This window comes from Crocuta crocuta, unplaced genomic scaffold (assembly GCF_008692635.1).
Source record: "Crocuta crocuta isolate KB4526 unplaced genomic scaffold, BGI_CrCroc_1.0 scaffold619, whole genome shotgun sequence".
Classification (NCBI taxonomy): domain Eukaryota; kingdom Metazoa; phylum Chordata; class Mammalia; order Carnivora; family Hyaenidae; genus Crocuta; species Crocuta crocuta.
Genome location: NW_027533395.1, coordinates 4,238,036 through 4,262,227, shown reverse-complemented (window position 1 = coordinate 4,262,227; position 24,192 = coordinate 4,238,036). Strand labels below are relative to the sequence as shown.

The 24,192-nt window shown below is 39.2% G+C and overlaps 1 protein-coding gene across 1 annotated transcript in view; it reads right to left on the bottom strand.

The window, feature by feature from the left end:
• Positions 1-24,192, bottom strand: part of SORCS3 (sortilin related VPS10 domain containing receptor 3) — a 564,865-nt gene that overhangs the window by 62,945 nt on the left and 477,728 nt on the right. Inside the window, exons 14-16 of the mRNA XM_077748455.1 lie at positions 23,510-23,586; positions 20,270-20,361; positions 10,250-10,357 (exon numbers count right to left, since the gene is read on the bottom strand). Of these exons, the coding sequence (XP_077604581.1) occupies positions 10,250-10,357; positions 20,270-20,361; positions 23,510-23,586 (277 nt within the window). The remainder of the gene's footprint in view (positions 1-10,249; positions 10,358-20,269; positions 20,362-23,509; positions 23,587-24,192) is intronic.

The window sequence follows — 24,192 nt, the reverse complement described above, 5'->3', positions numbered from 1 at the left end:
AGAGAAAGGATAATAGCGCTTGAAATAGTAAAAAACTAGAAACAAGCTAAATGTCCACTGATAGGAGAATGGAGAAATAAACTGCACATATTCATATCATGACAGAATGCCATACAACATTAAAAGTGTCTGGACCAGATGGATATACCCCAAGATAGATAATACTGAGTGACAGACTCATGTAGGAAAATGATAGCATTTAGATAAATTATGCACTTTAAAATAAATAAAGCAATACTAATATATTTCTGTGGATAATTAAATATGTACTAAATGTATCAACACACACACTACAAGAATATATATCAAATTCATGGCAATCACTGATCTGTGCAGGAAATAAAGAAAAGGGGTCTGAAAATGGGCAATAATGAGAAGACCAACTCTATTGGGATGTCCTGTATATTCATTTTGAAAAATCTGAAGCCAAAGTCATACTGTGTTAATATAATATTAATTCTGGGGTTGGTACACAGGTGCTTATGAGATTACTCTTTGTACATTACGGCATTTTTGAAACTTTCAAGGAGAACTGCAAGAAGCCACACAGGTATGAAATTGTGTAGAATCTATATTGGAAATCACAAGTGGACACTCTTACAGGAGCCAGAAGGACAGCCTGAATGGACCATGAATGAGCTGAAGAACTGGAGCAGACACATGTACATCCGGTGACAGGTGGGGCAGGAAACAGCATGTCCAGTCCAAAGGGCAGCTGTTATGCAGCTCTAGAAAATCACGAGACTATGAGCATTTGGGTTCAATGCTGCCAGATGTTTCCAACTTTGCAAATTTTGGCTCCATTAAAAATAGTACAGACCAAACTATATACACCTGTGAGCCAAACCCTGTACTTTAAGAAAAGAAATTTAATGAAGGGGAATGAGTAAGAGCTGAAGGAGTTGAGGAGAGCTTCCTGAAAGAGATGACCTCCCTCTGTGGTTAGGATAAGAAATGAGGAAACTTCTAAGTCATTCCAAATGATTCATCTATTCAATATTTCGTAAAGGAGTGCAATTAGAGATACAGTTTGTAGGGAGTGGAGGTTTATAGAAACTGTGTCAAAGATTCACATTATGTTTGTAACAAGCCACAATAAATTAAGCTCCATGCACCCTGTCCTTCAGAGGCAACAAATTATGACCTGTGGGATAACTCTGGCCTGCTATCCATTCTGGAAGGCCTACCAGCTAACAATGGGCTTTAAATGGTTGGGGGGAAAAAGCAAATGAATATTGGTATTTTATGACATGTAAAAATTGGATGAAATTCAAATTTCAGTGGCCACACGTAAAGTTTTATTGGAACACACTGATGCCCATTCATTTGCATACTGTGAATGGCTATGGCTGCTTTCACACTAGATTGGGGATCAAGTAGTTGCATCGAAGACCCTCTGGCCAGCAAAGTCTAAAATTGTGAGGGAAAATCTTTGTGGACCCCTATCTAGTTGGCCAGAGTTCTTCCTGCAAGTGACTCATTTCTTGTTCATTAGACTAGCGAGACTATAAACATCTTCAATATTCCTCCGTGGAGATTATTTCACTTGATTCTCACATCCATGTCAGGAAACCCAAACTCAGAGGGAGAGCAGATAAGGCTTCCAAGGTCACATGGATGGTAAGTGGAATCCTGACCCTGTCCCTGGAGCATGGAGCTCCAAAACCCATGCCCTTGGCCACCACACCATCACACACAGTCGTTTGTTGGTCAAAATAAATATTTTCCTTCCAGGCTGTTGCCAGCCTCCTGTACATCCCAGTATCCTCCAAAGCCCCTACAATGGCACACATTCTGCTTCTGTGTTCCTTGGCACAAACAGGAGCGTGCTTCCAAAATGATGGAAGTCTGTTGACAAGGTGAAGGATGTGAACCCGGCAGCCAGCCTTAGGGGCAGTGACTTCAGAGTTCCACTGGATTTACCGATTACTCGAATGACTTACTTTGGGCAAAGTAAAATCGGGTTCTTCTAGCAAACAGCAGAGAATTGAAAAACAGATCAATGGAAGCAGCGCTGGTTCATTTCCAACGACTTTATTGGATGCAGTTACCAGAGGCTAAACAATGCATTTAGGCTCAGGGTTGGGTTTCTGCATGGCTCTAAGGCTATATTTAAGGGCATGTTCTTTGCTAAGCACGTGGTCACAGTCTCTCAAGTGGAAAGAAGGTCTTTATTTTTTTTTTTTAACCTATGAAGTTTTGGGGTTTGCATAATTTTCTAGGCAAAATGTTTTCTCTCCCCACCTTCACTATGGCTATTAGTTCTGCTAGTGGAACAACGGATCTGAGATTTATGCCAATTAGAATTGGATTTATACAGGGAGTCAGCAAGGCAATTGGCCCTAGACAATTTGCTGTAACCATCTCTACTGTTCACTCTGCCCTCTGCAGGACAGGCATGGTCTACTCTCCATGTCTGCTCATAACGCTCCCTGTCTCCTCTTCAGAGTCAGAAGACCTTTTCTAGCTGTTCTATCTTCAATCCCTTCTTTGGTATCTAACAGCAACTACAATTTGCCCCATACCTTCCCATAAAATTCTCCAGTTCTACCACATGTTCATCATATCTTTTCAAACAGGCCGTGTTTGAATGGGCCTGCTGTGACTTGGTGTCTGGAGCACAGTGGCCATCCGTCAATACTGAGTGAATACCCAGTATCCTGCCACTTTTGCCCATACACCGTGGTCCTTTATTGAATAAACTCTGGACAATTCTACTACCTTTCCTCAAACTTCAGCTCTTATCCTGGCATTTGAAATTCACATTCCTTGCTCTCAATCTGCCTCCTACTGAACTTGTGAGGTGAGCACTGAATGTCTCTGAGTCCCAGCATCCTCATCTGCTGAGCAATGACAATCTGATCTATACAGCAGGGTTTTTGGGAGAAATCTATAAACTCAAGTTTGAGAAAATGCTCAGACATTTGGCAAAAAAGAAGGTGTTGCACAGACACACATTGATAAGAAGATACTTCTTACTCCTGGCAAGCAGCATCCACTTTCTTCCAGGAAGTAGGACTTCCCTTTTGGTTTAAGTTTTTTTTTTTTCCCCCCCCGGGAGACTATCAGGTTCTCCCTGGCTCCTGTAAACGATCAGCTAAATCACAGCCAATGGGCTCAAATGTTTTATATCAAGAAAGAATTTCAAATGTAGCTTTGCGAATGTGGAAAAGCAGTGTTTTCCCATCTGATTACACATCTGAGCGATGCAAAAAAAGAGTTCTCCTTAAAGTGCTAATGTGGGGGCAAATAATACAGCAAAGAGGCCCACGTACTACAGCAGCTGCAAGCGTCTCATCAGCTAGAGAGTCACTGCCTGAGATGGCGATAGGCCCTCTGGCTTGTCGATCATCCAGCCTTGTTCTCAGCCTCAAGTAATAAGAATGGTCACATTTCACAATGAATTAGGCTGGGCTAGATAGTTCCTGTCAAGGTTACCAGGGAGATGTTGAAATAATAACATTTGAAAAGACAGTGGAAAAAAGAACAATGAAAGTAAGTAAATCCCATGCCTGCAAGCTGGGGACTGTCTCTCCCACATGAATTCCCCTGTAGAGCTCATGTTCGAAGGTACCATGGTCCCCAAGCACCGGCCTTCAGGAGGCGTGGAAGCTGGGCAGACTCCGGTGAATAACTGAGGAAATTAGGAATCACCCCCTTTTGGTTCTCGTTCTCTAGCGGCCTCTTTGTGCCCACACGTCGTTCCACCCCTTGTGCCATCATACTCCATACACACCTCTGCACACAGAATGCTCTGATTCCTATTCAACCCCAGACCCTCATAACTTGCAACTACTGGATTCTGATCATAGCATTCTAGGGTCCAGAGACGTCACTACAATCACAGTAGTGCTAAGATTATTGGGTACCATAAAATGTACTTGTTAATTCATTCACTTATTCATTTAATCATTCAATACATATATGCCATCATATCCTAAAATCTGGTAAACAGATGGCACTCAAAGAACAACATATACAAAGATCCTCCCTCAAAGAACTTAAAGACGTGTGTGTGTGTTTACACACATATACATGTGTGCCTGTCAGTCAAGGGCAGATGAATGCGGAGGAGGAAACTACTGAAAAGCAATGCCATTTTCATTAACATTTATTATCTAAAGCATGGTGAAGGAAAACTACATAGGGCTAAGAAAACATATGGCATGGGGGTCCTCCATGTGATCTGGTAGGCTAAAGAAAGTGTTGAAAGAGCCGATATTTAAGCTGAGACCTGAAAGATACCCAGAAGTTGGTTGTTCAAGTGTGGAGGGCAAGCACATTCCACACAAATACACAAAAACCCAGGGGCAGGAAGGCATCAGTGGATCAGAGAAAAGCGGTCAGAGTGTGGGGGCCAGAAATGAGGTCCCAGACACATGGTCAAGTATAGATATCTGTAGGTCATTCAATGACTTTATCTTAAAGGCCATGGAGAGCCTTCCATGGGTTTTAGGAAGAGAAGTGGCATCACCATATTTTGAATTTCAAGAACATCACTCTAGATACAGGTCAAATTCCTGAACATAACTTAAGACACTTCACAGTATCAACCCCTTGAAACCCAGCCATGTGCTCTTTTGTGGCACTTTGTTTTGTTTAGTTCTTTGTCTTGAAATCAGTCATTCTCTCAACAAGTAATTACTGACTTTTTACAACGTGGCAATTCCTTTTTCGGGAGAAGTACTGACGTTACAGTACTCAATAAACTGTAAAAATCTGTGTTTTCTTTGCGCTTATATTCCATTACCTATTAATTGGTTTTCCACTGGTGAACTGCTATGAAATTTCAAGACCAACTCAATCATCACTTTTTTGGTATGTGTGAAGTTTCACTTCCTTTTACTCCTATCCTGGTTATACAACTAGGGTTCTTTTATGATTGGTATATCTCTCTCCCCAAACACATTGGTGTGAATGTTTCTTAAAGGTAAAAAGAATTTCATTTATCTCTTTAATACCCTCTAAGAGAGTCTGAAACATATTAGAAGCCCATTACACAATTTGCAATAATAAACTGTGTATTATTCAGAGCTCTCCCGAGAAACAGAACCACTAAGTTATGCATATACAGTTGGCCCTTGAAAAATGCAGAGATTAGGGGCATCAAGCCTCTGCAGAGTTGAACAGTTAGAGAAAAGAAAATCACAAGGAAGAGAAAAATCCATTTATAGTACTGTACTGTATTCACTGGGGAAAAAAATCCACATACATGTGGACCCATGCAGTTTAAACCTGTTGTTTAAGGGTCAAGTGTATATGTGTGTGTATAGATAGATGGATAGATAGACAGATAGATAGATAGACAGACAGACACAGAGAGACTAACAGACAGAGATTTACTTACTATAAGGAACTGGGTTACATGATTATAGAGGCTGACAAGTCCCAAGATTTGTAGGGTGAGTCAGCAAGTTGGAAACCCAAGGGAGCTGATAGAGTAGTTTTGGTCTTGAAACCCAAGTGGATTTTTTAGTTGAAGTTCAAGGCCAAAAAAAGCCATGTCTCCCAGTTCAAAGGCAGTCAGACAGTCAGGAGGAATTTTCTCTTGCTCAGGAAAAGCACAGCTTTTTTGTTCTATTCAAACTTTTAACTAACTGGATAAGCCCCACAAACATTAGATAGGGCAATCTGCTTCATGACTGAAATGTTAATCTTATCCAAAAACACCCTCACAGAAACACGTCTGACCAAATATCTAGGTGCCATGAGACCCAGTTAAGATGACATGAAATTAACCACTGCATCCTGATAAATATTTAAGTCTTCTAAATAAGGTAGCAAGATAAGGCAATACAACCTTCGTGAGAATGAGCTAGCTTTTCTTCTTCCTTGATCACAGCTGAGCTACATAGTTAGGGTTAGGCATGAGGAGAAAAATACAGAATTCAAATAGCCTATACCATTAGTAAGTTTTTGGTTAAAGGACAAGAAGAAGCGGGTTTATCCCCAAATGGACTCCCTTGCCTTCATAGTGCTTAGGGAGTAGATCAATTTTTTTAAACTCCTGCTTCACTCCATGTCATTGTCATTCCATGAGGGAAAAGCACTGTTTAGCGCTGTTGGCCACCTGGTTTTAAAGTCCTTTGCAAATCTGAGGCAGAGACAGAAATTGCCTCTGGCAGTCCTTCCAGAGCTCATGCTTGAGGCTGTCTGAAGAACCCCAACAAAACCTGGATTATTTTCACACTAAAGAAACTGTAAATTTAATAAAAAGTTAAAAACAGGAAGGCTGAACTGTTTATACTTAGTTGGACAACTGCTTCCAAACATATCTCAATTTCATGAAAGGACAAATACCTGTCTGGTCCAAATCCCATGTAAGACAAATGCTTGACCCTAGTTCCTCTTTCTACTTACTAGCATTTAAAGTATCTTGATAAAGAAGGTAGAAGGGGCAGAAGCTTCCCTGCTCCTGCGGAGTCTTAGTGGGGAGGAAAGGAAAATAGGAGTGCTATCTCGTCTTTTCAGTAAATGGTTTGGCCCTGAAGTCAGTCTCTCTTGTATCCATGTGATGAGCTAAACTCTATCTGAAGCTGAGAAAAAAATTATTACCATTTAAGATTAGGTGAACGCAGAATTTAAAATGTAGCCTTAAACTTGCTAGGGAATGCCAGGTCATATAAAGATGGGTGTGCATGTGATATTGTTCAAGGTAATGCCCAAGAGAGGCATGCAGTGTGTTTAAAGAGAGCTCAAACAAGACAATACAGGATAAATCACATTATGGGATGAGGAGAAAACAAAATAAAACCGGGATCAGTATCTGTCTTTGGCACAAAAGCAGGAGATACGTGACTTCAGGAACATATCTACCTTCACTGTCTAATGTTCTAGGACTATGTCAGGCTTGGTTGTGATGAGTAGCCATATCAGGTTTAATGAATTCAGGCAGAATATACAAGCTTCTTGAATGTATCTTTGGCTTATGGAATTTAGAACCTAATAACTCCTTGATGGACATATCAGAGGAAGTCCTAGAAAAGAGGAAGCTTTTCTTTCTATAACTAGTGATTAAGTGAAGGATAGGAAATAGTTTGGAAAAGTTAGCTCATGTCAGAGATTCTCATGAAGAAAGATGGTATTTCCAGTATCCCATATACTTCCCAGAATTCACAAGAAAACATTTTAATCTCTTGGCAGAATATTCTGGGTAAAATGACAGAGTCATTTGTATGTCACATTTATTTAATGTACAATAATGTAAGCTTTATGAGGGCAGGAATTTCTCTCTGATTTGTTCATCTAGAACAGTATCCTTCCATGTAGGTCCCAACGATGCTTTTAACTTTTATTACTATTATTTATTACAGTACTATTGTTTATTACAGTACAATTTTATAAAGGTTGCACCAGGTCCCTAGATTCTTGAGATTTCTCTCTCCCTGTATCTGTGTTACCTATCTCTCTCTCTCTCTCTATATATATATATATATACATATATATGTGTGTGTACATGTGTGTATATAAATGTGTATGTGTGTGTGCATCTGTATATATACATACACTTGCACATACATATTTATGATAGATGCATATCTATAAATTTACAAAATCATTTGTATTTTAGAAATAAAATTTATATTGTGATACTTCCTTTGAACACCCAGTTCTTAGGCTGCATATGCAACAAATGATGAAGCTTTAGACTCTAAACATTAATAATATACTGTATCTTAAGACTGTCTATGCAGCTACATTTGAATACAGAATTGTTAACTCTTAATAACAGAGTTTAGAAATTTTAATCAGAAATTTTGACAGTGAGACAGTCCTGTTTAGGATGTATTTTAGAAAATTGGGAAGAAATTACCGGACAAAACTCAAATTACAGTGTTACATCCTGAACAACAAATTCTGCAGGAAATCCTTGCTCACCTTTTACAACAGAACTGCCTGGAGAAGTCTTACCATAACACGGGTTCACATCTACAGATGTGAGTTACTAACGTAATATACTTCATAGCAGCTTCGCATAGTGCTTGACATCATATTTTTCAGTTTTCAACCACAGAGCTCTGGGATCCGACCCAGTACCTAAGACATAGCAGAAGCTCAAAAATGAGTATTCAGTCTTTAAAAGACATAGTTCAGCACCCTTGAGGTTAAGAGAAAGTATTTCCCTGGCAATATGGAAAATTCAGAGAGAATTTAGGAAGAGAATTTAAAAATCACTCTTTATTCCACTTGTCCCAAACATTTAAAAGGCATTCTTGTGGAACCACTCAGATTTTCTATTATAAACCTTCCCCCACCCCAAAAACCCAGTAATGAAGACATTGGAAATCCTAGACTGTTTCTGTATACAAGGCCTCTAGACATGAGACCCTTGCAGTGCTTCTGCTAAATTTGCTACAAAGGCAAAGATTTTTTTAGGATTTCAACATTAAAAAAATTTTTTAATGTTTTATTTATTTCTGAGAGAGAGAGAGAGAGAAAGAGAGACAGCGTGAGCAGGGGAGGGTCAGAGAGAGAGGGAGATACAGAATCTGAAACAGGCTCCAGGCTCTGAGCTGGCTGTCAGCACAGAGCCTGACGCAAGGCTTGAACCCACAAACCGTGAGATCACGACCTGAGCCAAAGTCGGACGTTCAACCGACTGAGCCACCCAGGCGCCCAGGATGTCAACATTTTTAAAAGAAGCGGGAGTGCTGACAAAAACTGAGGACTGATAGATGTGGGGGGAAGGGGGGGATGGGCACGGAGAGGGGTACTTGTGGGGATGAGCACTGGGTGTTATATGGAAACCAACTTGACAATAAACTATTTGTAAAAAAAATAAAAATAAAAAAAGAATGTAGTTATCATCATGAGTGCCAGAATTTAAAAACTATATTTTAAACATTTGTAAATCAAATGGGAATAAAATGTTCTTTGCATATCTTAAAAAAAAAAAGAAGCAGGAGTGACTCAGTCTTACAAATGAAGAAATGAAAATACAGCATGGTTAGCTACCAGACAGGTAATCCACAGCTACAGGTTTCTACAGAATTCTAAGTCGGGTACCCTAAACCTGGAACTAGATTTTGTCCATTTGTTTTATTTGTTTGTTTTCTCCAAGTTGTGCACCATTTTTTCTGTCACTTTTTTCTGTCAGTCTGAAGGCCCAGAGGGCTGGCTGGTCAACACTTTGGGTGTGAGAAAGGAAGTAGAGGGGTGGGACCTGGCACAGGAGTCAGGTTGGGGGCCAGATTACAACCTCTGTTCACAACTGCATAGCTGTAGTTAAGACAGATTTTTTTTTTAACTGGGACTCGGAAAAATGTAAGGCCCAGAACTAGCCATTTGCTCCTGTATTTGCCTCCTCCTCAAAGCCAGTTAAGTTTCACACTGGAAAAGCCCGATTCAAAACATAAAGACACTCATAACACAAAGTTATAAAGAAGAGCAGTGTTCCCTAGAGGAGGAAGACCAGACTCTTCCCCCAAACCAGCAGAGAAGAATTCTTTGAGCCCTTCTGTGCCAACTCCACGACACAGCAGATTCCCCCTAATCTCACCGGGAAGACTCCCTTCATTCCATTCAGTGATGATTAAGGCATAAAGTGTTTTAGTCACTTGAAAGTGAGGGAGGCGGGGTGGTATTGGCTGGTAGAGGGTTACCATAACTATCTTCCCATCTCGCCCATGTACACACATGCACACAAATGCACATAGATGATCAACTTTTTAGGAATTAAAGTTAGACAGACTTTTAAAAAATCGCATCAACTTATTTTCTTTAATATTCAGAAAATACTTCAGGGATATTTAAAACTTTCAGATCATCTATTCTCAAAGTAGAGGGATATAGAAAAATGTTCACAGAAAATTAACTTGACATGTAACAACTCCATGGTGTGTGTGTGTGTGTGTGTGTGTGTGTGTGCCACAGACTTCAGGTAGTCTTTAAAATATTCTCTTATTTCAGTATGTTGGCTATTTTGTTTGCTCTGTCTCTGTGCCTCGCCCCCTACTGGAAAGTTTTGGAAAGAAAATGTCTAAAGACAAGCTTTGTTTGCTTGGATTCTGGATACATGGAAATTTACAATATTTTAAATTCCATTAGAAACCTTAACTGGTCAATTAGAAGCCTAGCTTTTCAGATGCTGTCAGTAGCCTTCTGAATTAGTGGGTACAAGGATTTTACAGATGAGGAAACTATAGAACAGTTGAAATGCTTTGGTTTTGGGTTTCCTGGGACAACCGTGGCCTTGGTGAGGACAGAACCCAGTTTTTGGGCTTCTCTCAGCCACAACAAAAGTACTCACGTCATGATTTGCGTCTCCACTCCCGCCTCCACCAGAGCCCCGTCAACAAAGAGAGGAACCGAAGTGAAACCATACTTGTCCCAGGAGTGGCCTTCGTCAAAACTCACCCTGGGTTGGAAACAAGCACACGGAAAAGACAGCTGAAAATAAAACCACATTCTTTTGCAACCATTTTTCAGGTTATTAAATTCTCCTCTGAATCTCACTTTCTGACAGTCTGAATTATCAGTAGGCATTCATCTTCAACATCTCCCCATATTATTATGAGATCTGATCAAAACTGCATTTCCCGGCCCAGACAGAGACAGCACCAGAGCTGCAGAAATATTTCAACATATTACAATCAAAACACACACACACCAACAACCAACCCAAGTAGGAGAACTTAGTGGATGGAGTGTCACGTTTCAAGTACTCAGAATGGAACTGAGGTTCAATTTACAGCACAATCAATTCAGTCTTTGGAGTTTCTGACTCAGATAAATTGAGTAGTGTGGGGTGTAGCCTATGGGAGGGGAGGTGTGTATCTTTCAGATCAAACCTTAAGAAACACAATTTCCTATTTGTTCAGAATAAATGTTAGGATCATTTTCCCTCCCCAGCACCACATGAAGGAGCTGTTAGAGATGAGTGCTAAGTGTTGAAGATGTTCTGGGCAATATTATCCCATCTTTTGTCCAATGGTAAGACAAAGGGCTGGCCCTTTGTAGATACAGCACCTGAAACTCTTCAAAGGGAAGGTTACTAGTGGAGGACACTGGGGCAATTCTGAGTGCCTGCTTCTTTTCTTGATATAATCAAGTACCTGACCCTCCCTCCTTCTTCCCCAAAGCAGCTTTATTTCCTTTATTCCCTGTGCTCCTTCCTCCTGGACAGATAAATTTTAATTCTTCTCTGACTCCATAACTCAGGATTCTCTGAGTTCAACTATAGGAACTCTGTAGCTTTTGCCTCTCATAGTACTGAGTGATAACTTCCTAATGGATCTTAAACCCACCAACTCAAAACTATAACCTTTGGAGTTCAGGGGTCATGTATGTCTTCATTGAATGACTTCTTAACATCAGCCACACATCTTCATCACAACATTTCTTACATGACATTACATACACATTTAAATAAACACATGTCTGATTTTTTCCACTGAACTGTGAGCCTTTTTAGGTCAAAGTCCGTAGTATTCATTTGTGCATTCCTAGTACCTAGCAGAAAAACAGGCACCTAGTTGACACCAAATAAATGTTAAATGAATAAATTAATGAAAGAAATAAAGAATGATTAATGGCACTCTTTCAATCCATCCATTTTTTTCAAGAATAATTTATGCTAGCATCTATGAACTGGGTGAAGGAATCTCTCTCCCCATTACTGGTCAACCTACTCAGCCCATTCTCTATGTATCTACTTTCTTGTCTCTCTCAACCTCTCTGTCTCTGTCTCTTTGTCTCTGTCTTGTCCTTTCTTAACCAGTTTATGAATTTATGGTATACCTAAGTCTATATTCACACAATAAAGAAAAGCAGACAGTCCAACATTGAGTTTTTATGAGTTCATAAATGGTGTCTGTCTTGACTTTTTAAAAACAACTTTATTGAGTTATTTTTGACATGTAAAAATTATATATATTTAAAGTGCACAATGCAATATTTTGATATGTGTATACACTGTGAAAAGATTACCACAATCAGGCTGGTTTCCAGGGGTAGGGGTGAGGAGGCAGGAGGGAGAAATGGGGAGATGTTGGTCAAAGGGTTCAAAGTCTCAGTTTTGCAAGAAGAATGAGTTCCGGGGAATCTAAAGTATAACATGATGATGATGGTTAACAATACTGCCCTGGGGTGCCTGGGTGACTCAGTCGGTTAAGTGTTTGACTTCAGCTCTCGTCATGATTTTATGGTTTGTGAGTTCGAGCTCCGTGTCAGGCTCTGTGCTGATGGCTCAGAGCCTGGAGGCTGTTCTGGATTCTGTTGTCCTCTCTCTGACCCTCCCCCGATCACACTCTGTCTTTCAAAAATAAAGAAATATTTAAAAATAAAAAATATACAATACTTCCTTGACTTTTAAGAATTTGATCATTTCAGACTTTAAAATACTTTTTTTTAAATGTTTCATTTATTTCTGAGAGGAGAGAGAGACAGTGTTAGCAGAGGAGGGTCAGAGAGAGGGAGATATCTGAAATAGGCTCCAGGCTCTGAGCTGGCAGTCAGCACAGAGACTGACGCGGGGCTTGAACCCACGAACCATGAGATCATGACCTGAGCCAAAGTCAGATGCTTAACCGACTGAGCCACCCAGGCGCCCCCAGACTTTAAAAACAAATAGGCTGAGGGCTACATAACCATCTAACCTGACCTAGAGAACTGAGAAGATCTGAACTGCTTTTCTTGAAAATGAGTTTCTTATTTCTAAAGTGAAAATGAAAGCACGATAGGGAATAAACTTTATGCCTTTCCTGCCATGGACCTGCTTAATTTCTAAAATAATCACTGTTGTTTTCAAATACGCCCTGGCTACTAACTAATTAACTAGGAGATAACTCTAGGAGATAAGTAAGCATTTCTTTAGTTACTTGTTTATTTGGGTGATTGTGGATAAACTGGGTTTTACATTGATAGGAAGAAGCCAAAGTGAGATGAAGGCCTCTGTCCTTATCTCCTTCTCCGAATTTCCTTACCATTAAAGATCAATTATTAATACTAGCAGAGAAAATTACAGTGGATGCCACCAATATCCTAGGGGAGGAGGAGCCTTCCTACCACTGCCATTGAGGACAAGGTAGAAGACAGTCACTGTTACTTTGTACAGTGGATGGGACACCACAGAATAGATAAGGCGGGACCATCATAGCCTTCTAGTTCTGAGATGGAGGGCCGAAGGAAAAGCCAAGCCCAAGATGGAAAGAAAAACTAGAAGATAAGAGGCCTGTTGTATGAACTGAGTTCATGTGAAAGGAGTAGAAGCATGGATTAGATGGAAAAATGAGATCTGAAGAAAGACTAATAAATGCCAAAATCCAGGTGGGAAAGCTAGCATATACAATAACCAAAGTCCAAAGAATCCATTATAAACCATGCTTATAAGCATAAGCAAAAAAACAGCCCTACAGAATCAGTGTGAGGAATGGATCCCACAATCCTCATTTATGGTCAACCTACCCCTTGGAAGCTCACAATTGTGTCATGCACGTGCCTTTATGAGATCAAGAACTTCTAACACTTAAATATTGTGAATATTGAATATTGAGATAATTATTATAAACAAAACAAACTCCCTAAACAACTCCAAAAAAAACATCAGAAAATTTAATCTCTTGAGTATCAGAAATTTTGGGTCTGGATGGACTGTCATTTATGAGAGCTATTCTTTTTCGATTACTGGGAGGATTTTAAGTGTTCTGAAGTAACTATAGTGAAAGGCATCCGGAAGGAACGCACTCTCTTTATTCCTACTCAGTTCAATAGCTCATTAATGGCCCAGACAAAAGAATTGGGAATTCTTTATTAGGTCCACAGGTGAAAAAGAAAATTGTTAGGATCACCAATACTTAGAGAGACAGGTGTAAAGTTCCAACTGACCTCCAAATATTGGCAAGACAATACTACAAAACCAAAATAAAATAAACTTCCTTTATCAAATATATATAATGCTTAAATGTGCCTGGTCTGGCAACGGACTCAGTTTAAAGGATCCAGTGGTGAAGAGGAAAGGGAAGACTCTAGTGTAAGTGGAACTTACATTCTAATTTGAGGATACAAACAATATTCAGACAAATGGATTAAAAAATATGAGTTATAAAAAATATGAGTTATAAATAGGTGTCATGAAGACAGCTAAAACCAAGTGATGTGGTAGAGAGTGACTGCATAGCTACTTTGTATTGGAAGTTTAGAAAAATTCCTCTTTGAAGGGGTGACATTTAAACTGAGGTCTGAAAAAAAAAAATAACCTGAGCTCTGACTTCTAGTAAGGACCAAGCTATAGACCCAGGTAAGAGCCATTCCAGAGGGAAGACCTAGTGTGAAACAAAGCTGCCATAAGGGAAGAACAGAAAGATGGCCAGTGGCTTTAGATTAGTGGGAAATAGATTAGTAGAAGGAAATGGAGTCAGAAAACAAGGTCAGGCAGACTATGAAGGACCTTGTTTCCAGATGCAATGAGAGAGATATAATTTAACTTAAATTTTAAAACATAATTTTCATTTTTTTATGGCAGGTGGATTGTCAGGAGTCAAAGTAGATACAAGGAGATGAGCTGGGGGAAAGAGTAACAATTTTAAGACACCAAGTACAAAATGGGGCCCAGATAAAGACTATAGTAGTGGAGAAAAAAAGATATGGAAAAGGTATTTTTAAAGGTGGCAATAGGATTTGGTGATAGAATGTGTACAGGTTACTTGAGCAAAGGAAATAAATCATGGACAACACAGATATTTAGGGTGAAGCCGTTGAGATGGGAGAAAGGGAAGAACAGGAGAAGCAAAGCTTTTTGTTTGTTTCTATTTGATCCACATCAAGGTTTAGGTGCTTTTCAAACTTCCATGTTGAGACATATTGTCAAGGAGACTTTTGGATGGATGGATCCAAACTTTTGGGGAGTAATCAATGTTGGGAATGTAGACTTAGAAGTCACTCATAAGGTAGGACCAACTTAAAATGGAATGCTTAATTAGAAAAAATAAATAAAAAGCCCCCCAGTTAGAGAAAAGAAACTAATGGTGGAGAAAGGAACTAATGGTAAGCTCAAGCTGAAAACAACAGGGATCATTGTCAATCACAAGATAAGTACTTTCTAGAAATAATGCTATTACAAGAGGTAATCAAGCCACTGTGAATCTACTATGTGTTCACAGATAGCTAACATGCATAATAGAAGAAATTATCCTTCTACTAAATCCTAAATACTATGTTTAGTTACAATCATTACAGAGAAACTGACATTCAATGTGATTAAAGGTAAAAAACAGGTTGTTCTAGAAACAGTTTATATGAATTGAAGATAGCTTAGGATAAAGAATAATAGAGCTGAATTAATTATCATGTCTTTTACTTTTTTTTAGTAAGAAAGCTTTAGTTAAACAAAAACTCTCTATTTGTTGACTACTGAAAAGGGGCAATGTCTGGGAAAGAAATAAGTAGTTGGATGCATAAAAATATCAATTAAAAATACAGATAAAGGAGAAAATATTTCCATTCTCATAACAGTTCTAAAGAGAATAGTCAAATATTTTTGCACAAGAATTTAAGCTCCCAAGTATTTGTCTTGTTCATTTTTATATCCCAGCCCTTAAACTAAAGCTGCATAGATACTATATGCCCAATGAATGTGTGAGGAATAAATGAATAAGATCAGTCTTGAGCTGCATATCTGATCATTTTCCAAAGCTTAGAAAGGTTAGACAAAGAGATCTCTTGAGGTCCTTTCCAGCTATATGATTCTAAAAATCATGTGCAATTTTGGATCCAACTTATTCAGTATAGCTCCGGGCAGCAGAACAGGTAATGATGGACATTAATTACAGGTAGATTCACTACTGCTCAAACTAAAAACAATCTTTTAATGGCTAAAGCCATTACACAAGATGGGAAATCTCTGTCTTGGGTATATGTGAGTTTCCCACCACTGTGGTATTGTGGTGAGGTAGGGTGATCCTCTGGTGTGTCCAAGAGGTGTCTGCTATACTACGTATGAAACCAGGCTACATATTCTCTAAGACCCCTCCTTATTCCAGCATCTACGACTTTATAATATTGAGAGGAGATTCACCAAAAGGAAGAGAATCTTCCAAGGACAATCAAGTCCTCCCCAGAAGTTTCTAGCACAGAAACAGAGTGATGGTAATGGAGAATCAGCGTCCTCCCTTTGGTGAGGTGCACTGTTCCGTATTATTTTATCACAAACACATAAGGGGGTGGCATTTTAGCCACCTGGAAGCTCTTCACAATAGCACACACACTTTCCCCTTTCAGAGGCACGTATTGGTTGGAACTGTTATTTTCATGTGAATGTTTTTCTGAACAAAACACTAACATTTTCAGCCATTTATAGAAAAACAAAAGAACAAAAAAGGCCAGGTGATGTTTCATTTCCTGTTTCCAAGAACATCCTATTGAAAGGAGACACAGACAGCTTGTCAGGGCAAGCAAACAGTAGGACCCCAATCTACCCGCAGATTAGTAGCTCTGACTATTGTGAGTTTTCATTAGCGCACTGCATTCCATAGGGCTCCATTATTCATTTCACCCTAATGCATCTATGGTATAAAGATAATACTGGATGAAGAGCTCACCTGAAATAGCACTTAGGTTCTAATCTCTATGCATCCAAGAGTACACGGTCACAAATAGATGGGTTCATTTGTATGCTATTTTGTCTTCATGCATATCTAGCTACCTATCATTTCAATTTATGGGAAACAGCATGCCTTATTAGCCTAGCTAAAGTTTCCTCAGCTTTTCAATTATGACTCCTATTTTCTCTGAAAGGCAATGTAGCTATTATTTAAATTTGAGAACCACTATACCCTTGTGTGAGAGTGGGTAGGCTGGTGGGTGTGGTTTTTTTGTATGCAAATAGATAAACATCTATGTACAAAATAATGCCAGTTTGAGGCCTACACAGAAAATAATGAACCGATTACTTAACTTTTCTTCCACTTTAAAATGAGCTATTTGTTTACCTTGAAAGTTGTGACTTAATGAGAAGCTACTGGTGATGAAGAAACTGCTTGTGTTTCCCTACTAGTCTGTACAAATATCTTCTCCTTTTCCGTCCCCCAAAGGAAACAACACCACCAAATCCCTCTTTTCCTTAGAATAAGGAAACCGTTGTGCAAAAGGGTCTAGAAATCAATGACTAAGTATGTAGTAGGTTCCTACCATAATGAAGAAGAAAAGAGCAGGGGGGTGATGGTCAAGTGTAAGACGGGGTTATCACTCTGTTCTTTCAAGACTTAAGTGGAAGAAATCTTCTCAGCTATATCTGTCTTTTATTGAGACATAAGTGGAAGTTCTCGATAGGGGCTAAAAATATTGTCTTTCTTGGTGAAAAAACAAATACACTAATGAATTTGTTTTAAGAGTCAAGTAATCTTCGGGGCTCCTGGGTGGCTCAGTCAGTTGAGTGTCTGACTTCAGCTCAGGTCATGATCTCACCGTCAGTGAGTTTGAGTTCCGTGTTGGGCTCTGTTCTGACAGCTCAGAGTCTGGAGCCTGCTTTGGATTCTGTCACCCTCTCTCTGCCCTTCCTCAGCTCACTCTCTGTTCTCTCTGTCTCTCAAAAATGAATAAACTTAAAAAAAAAAACCAAGTAATCCTCTCTGAGAGTCCAAGTGCTACTCTATCCTCAGCAGAGAAGCTCTTCCCTCCACAAAAAGGCAGATCTTTTCAATGGAAGAGATTACTTACAGGTTCAACCTGGTATTTAAGTTCTGATGAGTCCTACCCGCCTTAACTTAACATTCTTGATTCCAATCAGATATATTTTTCTTAACACTACCTAGTTTTCCTGAATCCCAGCCTTTGGTCAGAGTTTCTCTTCCCTTGACTTGTCTTTCATCAGTCCTCTGACTCCTGGCATCTTTTTCTTAAAAATCAACTCTCATGTCACCATCTGCACGAAGATCCTTTACACACTAGGCAGAACTCCATCCTGTGCTAAGATCCCAACAACACAAAGGGCCAGCATGCTTTAGCAGACATTGCTTGGATTTCTGGTGATATATAGACTGTCTAATGACAGATAATGTCTTATCTTGACTATGATCTCCTACAGGGCTAGAACCATGTGATAAGCCTCTGTATACTCATTAATGATCTGGAAATTTCAGTTAAAACAGAAGAGCATCCATAACAGAGACCCAACCTAGTGCTTTCAGGTACCAGCTGTGTAGCCTTGAGCAAAATATTTAATATGTCTGCATTTCAATGTCATTATAAATATGTGATAAAAGGAGTGCCCACATACCTAGCATTGTGTCAAGAACTAACTTAGATAATTCATTAAAGCATTTAGAATGGTGCCTGGAATGTAATAATTCCTCAAAAAATTCTGTCTTTAGTAGTAAGTAACTCCAGTCTTCTGATTCTACCCAAAAAGTATATAATCAGTAGTAAGAGGATGATCAACAATTACAATGGGAGCCTTTACATGCTCATTCATCAGTTGGTATTTTCATTACAGATGGCTCCATGCATCTTTTCAAAATTAAGTCTCATAATCTCATAGGAAAATACAGAGTTGGTAAAACCACTGGACTTAATGTTAACTTTAACTCTAAGAAATTGACAATATTTGACTATTTTGACCCCCCAAAAGTGGCAAGTTCATATGGTTTAATCCAATAAAAGGCCAAACTTTTATTTTTTTATTTTTTTATTTTTATTTATTTCTAGGAGAGAGAGAGAGAGAGACAGTGTGAGCAGGGGAGGGCCAGAGAGAGAGGGAGTCACAGACTGAAACAGGCTCCAGGCTCTGAGCTGGCAGTCAGCACAGAGCCCAACGCGGGGCCCGAACCCACGAACCGCGAGATCATGACCTAAGCGAAAGGCGGACGCTCAACCGACTAAGCCACCCAGGCGCCCCGATATAAAAGGCCAAACTAAGAGAAACTTTTTTAAGTCTGTCCAAGGTGGCCAAAGCTTAAATTTGGTACGTGGAAATCCTATGCCTCTTCCTGATTACAGTCTGATACCTCCCAGTAAACTCCTTAATTTAAAAGGGGTAGTCTCCCAAAATCAAGGGTCTGAAAGTTAAGCCAGAGCCCATCCTTCAACCTGTGGTTCATCCCAACAACTACCCTAAATGGTACCCTCTACTGCTAAATATTCACTCTCAAATATTCACTTTGCTGCATCTGAAGTCTGAAATCCTTTCCCTTCAGCATAGAAATATACAGGATACTCATTTATCTCCCGCCAAAAGCAAGAACAAATAACAGCATCATCATCATCATCCTCATCATAATTGTTGTCGTCATTGTCATCATCATCATCATCATCATCTTCATAGTATATTCTCACAGATCTTTGTCCTCACTGGAGGATCTTGCACATATACACACAACCTCATTCCATAGTCTACTTTACTGAGAAGAGTTATCTCCACTGTCTCCATTTTACTCCATTGCTTATCATTCATTCATCATTCATGTCATTCATAAATCTATTCAATCTAGCTTTCAACCCCACTTCTCTTTTGAATCTACTCTGACAAAGTAGAGTTTGACCTCCTCTACTCCTCTATATCAATTAATCCTAGATTGTTTTTCATTCCATAACTAATTTGACCCAATTATAGAATTTGGTGCTACTGATCACCTTTGTCTTTAGCATCCATGAAAACATTTCTCTTGGGTTTTGTTTGTTTGTTTGTTTTGTTTTGTTTTTCATTCTCTTCTTTTTGGCTACTTCTTCTTGGTATGTTTCATAATTTATTTTCCACTTTGTATATTGATATTCAACAGTGTTCCATAGGAGTCCCTGATTTCTCCTTGTTGTACTTATTCTCCTGAGACATTGAGGCCATTGCCATGGCTTTACCTACCATCTAATAGCTAATGACTCCAAGTCTAGAGTGTCAGCCCAGACCTCTTTCCTCACCTTCAGATGAATATATCTGACAAATAAACATCATATCTATTCACAGACATCACAAACTCAACTTGTATAGCACTGAATTTAGTATCTACTACATGAACCTTAATTTCTTGCATCAATTTCTATATCCTGTATTTTGGATTCTTAATCTTGGTTGTCTGAACCCACAAGTCCTTCCTGCTCTTTTCTGCCTTATATTAGCACTATCTCTACCACCCCACTCTATTTATCATACTTCCCCATCCAAATTATCTGGTCCACTACTGCTAACTAAGAGTTAAATGATGGAATGTATATTAAATGGACGGATGAGTGAATACATGGGTGAGGAAATGGGTAAATGGGTACAAAGTCATGTGTAAAAACTTGTCCCAACACTTTCCACTAAAAAATATAGCTCATTAATAGGGTAGGGGGCTGTCCTTACCACAAATGCCTGACTGGCAGAGGTGTGTGTTTCATGGCCACCAGGGCGCCACCCCAGTCTAGGAACCAGACATTGTACTCTTCATCAAAGATCTGGAACAACAGTAACAACAACAACAATCATAACAATGCCTTACATTTTCACAGTGCTTAATAGTTTACACAGTCCTTCACATACATTGTTTCATCTAAGTTCTGAGCCCTCCAACAACTCTATCAGGTAGTTTGACAAGTACTATCATCCCCACTTAATAGATAAGGAAATGGGCTTGCAGAGAACAAATAACTCTCCCTAGGTCACTGAAATGGCATTTCCAGGGATCCTTACACTAGTACTGTGAACCGGTGTGCTACAAGAAGCTGAGACAACAAAATGCATGCTTAGCTCCTTATTCAAAGGAAAATATGACTTAAAAAATGTTTACTTATCTTTGCATTTTGAGTAACTTACTACTCAGCTCTCTCCTTCTCATCTACTCAAATTTTTGCTAATTCATAAACGGTCTGTCGCTTACAGTGTTGTTCATAAATTATCTAGGAATGTAAAAACAATTTCTCTAGACATTATGGTATACGTAATGACTGAGTTCTTAAACTCAGGCACTGCCTCCTAGGTTTCCATGCAAGCTGGATGAAGGCCTAAGTTTGGCCCTTGAAGATCTTTACTCTGAATGTGTATTGGAACACAGTACTTCCAGGGACGTAGAGTTATTCATTCTTTGATTCATCCTTTTGTCCATTACTCATTTCAGGTATCCATTAAGTCATTCAAGCATTGAGTGATCCACCCATCCATTCATCCATCAACAGGCATTTCCTAAGCCTCTACTATGATGCCAGGCTCTGAGCTATGAGAACTTCAGATGTAATCCCACACATATCAATGCTTCTATTATATATAACTATCATATCTCCAACCTAAAACAGGAAAAATAAAATAAACAAATAAAAACCATTAATCTAGCAGAGAACCAACCTCCTACTATAGATCTTCTAGAGGAAAGTAAACTTGGATAATCCCGCTAGCTCTTAGCTACTAGTGGTGGCTCTTACAGGCTAGAAGGAGAGGTTGGGATGGTGGGTTAAGTGAGGCACATTAGAAAAAATGAGGAGGTATAAACATATTTAAAAGGGAGGGAACAGGAGGAATGGGGTCTGCCTTAGGAACACCATGGAGAAAAACCTAACTTTCCAACTGGTTTCCTTTCTCACATTTGTCTTTTAAGGAAATAAAAATGTCCATACTATTGAGGTCTTAATGCAAAAAGACCTCAGGGTGACTCATTGATATATCATACATAAACATGAACTTTGGGCCTACAATGCCACCATTTTCTCTCCAGAGCTCAAAGGTGGGCTCTGTGATAATCCACATAATGGAAATGCTGGATTTAAGTGTAAGGATGAGGAGTAAAAGAAGAATCTTGCCATGGGGAAGAGAGAGAAGTCATTATCTTTACACTTCCCTCTCTATCATTCTGGTCAATGTTAACAATCGCCCTGTTCAGCAATGGAGTGGAAACTGAAATCCTTAGCTATTTAGAAAAAGAGAAAAGAAAACCAAAGTAGTGGCAACACAAGGAAAGGATGCTGCAGTAGCCACATGGCCAGGTGAGGTATTTCTTGAGTTGGAGGGACAATGGTTTGTTGTTGGGAGTTTCTATACCAGAAGAGTTGATGTTCCAGTTTCCATCCTCATTTTACACTTAAAAGAGTTTATCTTGGGGCTCCTGTGTAGCTCAGTCAGCTAAGTGTCCAACCCTTAATTTTGGCTCAGGTCACAGTCTCATGGTTTTGAGCTCATGGGATTGAGCTCCATGTCAGGTTCCATACTGACAGCAAGAAGCCTGCTTGGGATTCTCTCTCCCTCTCTCTCTCTGCCCCTCACCTCTCACAGGCTCTCTCAAAATAAATTTTAAAATTATAAAAAAAGTGATTATCTTATATTCCGAAGGTATGTTTTTAATTATGTATCTGCTCCTTATCTACCTGATTATGGTCTTATGGGTAGGAACCTTAACTTCTTCTTTGCCATATGGCTTATAGTACTTAAAATAGCTGGTTGCAAGTATTAGTCCTAGGTAAATTTATCTTTTGATAGTGGTAGTGGTGACAGTGGTGGCAATGAGGGTGGTGATGATGATGTTGGTGATGGTGATGATATTTCACTAAGGGATCCAAACAGGGAATTGTCCAACTAGATTGCAGATGGTGGCTTCCCCTTCATCAAGACATTTGGCTTTGTCTTCCTCAGGTGAAAACCTTCTCACCTGTAAGACTTACTAAAATGCCAACTCTTCTTGTAAACTCTTTCCCAGTTTCCACAAGTAGAATCAATTCCTCTCTTCACTCTGCTGGCTAAGAATGCCACTAAAATAATTCAATCACTCTAAACTATAGTTAGTTATTTATGAAGCTGTTTTCTCTACTTAATTTTGAGGTCCTTGAGGAAAGGGACTCCAAAATATTCAACTGCCTCCTCAGGTTTGTACTTGACGCCTACCTGACATTGTATAAATCTGTGTTGCTCAATACCGTGGCCACATGAGATGCTTTAAATTTAAATTGATCAAAATAAATAAAACAAAAAATTCAGTTCCTCTGTCACACTAGCCACATTTCAAGTGTTCAACAGCCACTTGGGATGGCACAGACACAGAACATTTCCATCACTGCTGAAAGTTCTATCGGACAGTGTGCCACAAATGTTTGTAAAATTAAATTAGTTTTTCATGTAGTCATGTATCTATTAAGCTGCTCCATACTTACTTAAGGCTAGGCCTACATATTACTTAAACCACCAGAGAGTTCAACAGCCTTGTGTTTTTATTATTCTAACCTCTCTCTCAAACTCTTCATCTTGTAGATAAAGAAACAGACTCAGAAAGATAAAGGGACCTATCTGCCCAGATATATCCCATGGCACATTAATGATAGAAACCACTTCACTGGTTGTATCCCCAGAAACTAGCATAGTACTTAGCATCTGGTGGCTGTTCCATACTTATCACTGAATGAAAGAATGGAAAAAATGGGAAAATTCCAGTTTTTTCTATTCTTTACCCAATGTTTCCATTTTACCCCACTGCCCATCTGTCAACAAAATGGACCAAACTGAATGGCTGCTTCAATATTTTTTGCAACCACAAAGTCATAATGAGCCCAAGAATCTATAGGAAAAAGAGATGTTGGCAGAACTTGCCTTAAATGTCTCTTCCCTGTCCCCAATTCTCCCAGTTACCTGTCTCCATGTGTTGCCCCCATCAGAAGAGATGAACACACCAATATCAGTATATGAGAGCTCCGGGCCAATGTTGCCTGAAACATAAGCAGATCATTTGTAATTGCTTTCAGATTTGTGACTGAGGGGGAGGGTAGCAGATAGTAAAGATTTTCTAAGTTATGTTTGGAGTTGATTTGTGCAATGTCTTTATTGCTATCATATCAAAAACACAGCAAGAAGAAAAATATAATATGGGAACATAGGTAAATAATATGACAGGAATTCATCTTTAAATGGTAAGGTTCAAAGACCCAATATTAATGAGTTTGGATCTCTTGAATTATTCATGCTGTTACCAATAGTCTCTTAAAATTTATCTTTATAGGCATTCTCTGAAGGTGGCAAAGAGTGGAACAAGAGACATGCATAGAGAAGTTGGGTCTAAGGATAACTTCCTCCTCATGTATAATTTTAGCCTAAGGAAAACCTGTGTGTGTGTGTGTGTGTGTGTGTGTGTGTGTGTGAATGTATATCTTGGGCACCAGACAGCTGAATGACCCCATGCCATATTATAGACTATGTAACCAAATTTACAGGATGGCCAGAATAAAATGACTATCCTCAGCAGACCATGACTATTAAGCACAGCAGGAAAAATCACCTGGTTTGTGCCACACTTACTGCTTCCATCCCTTGACAAC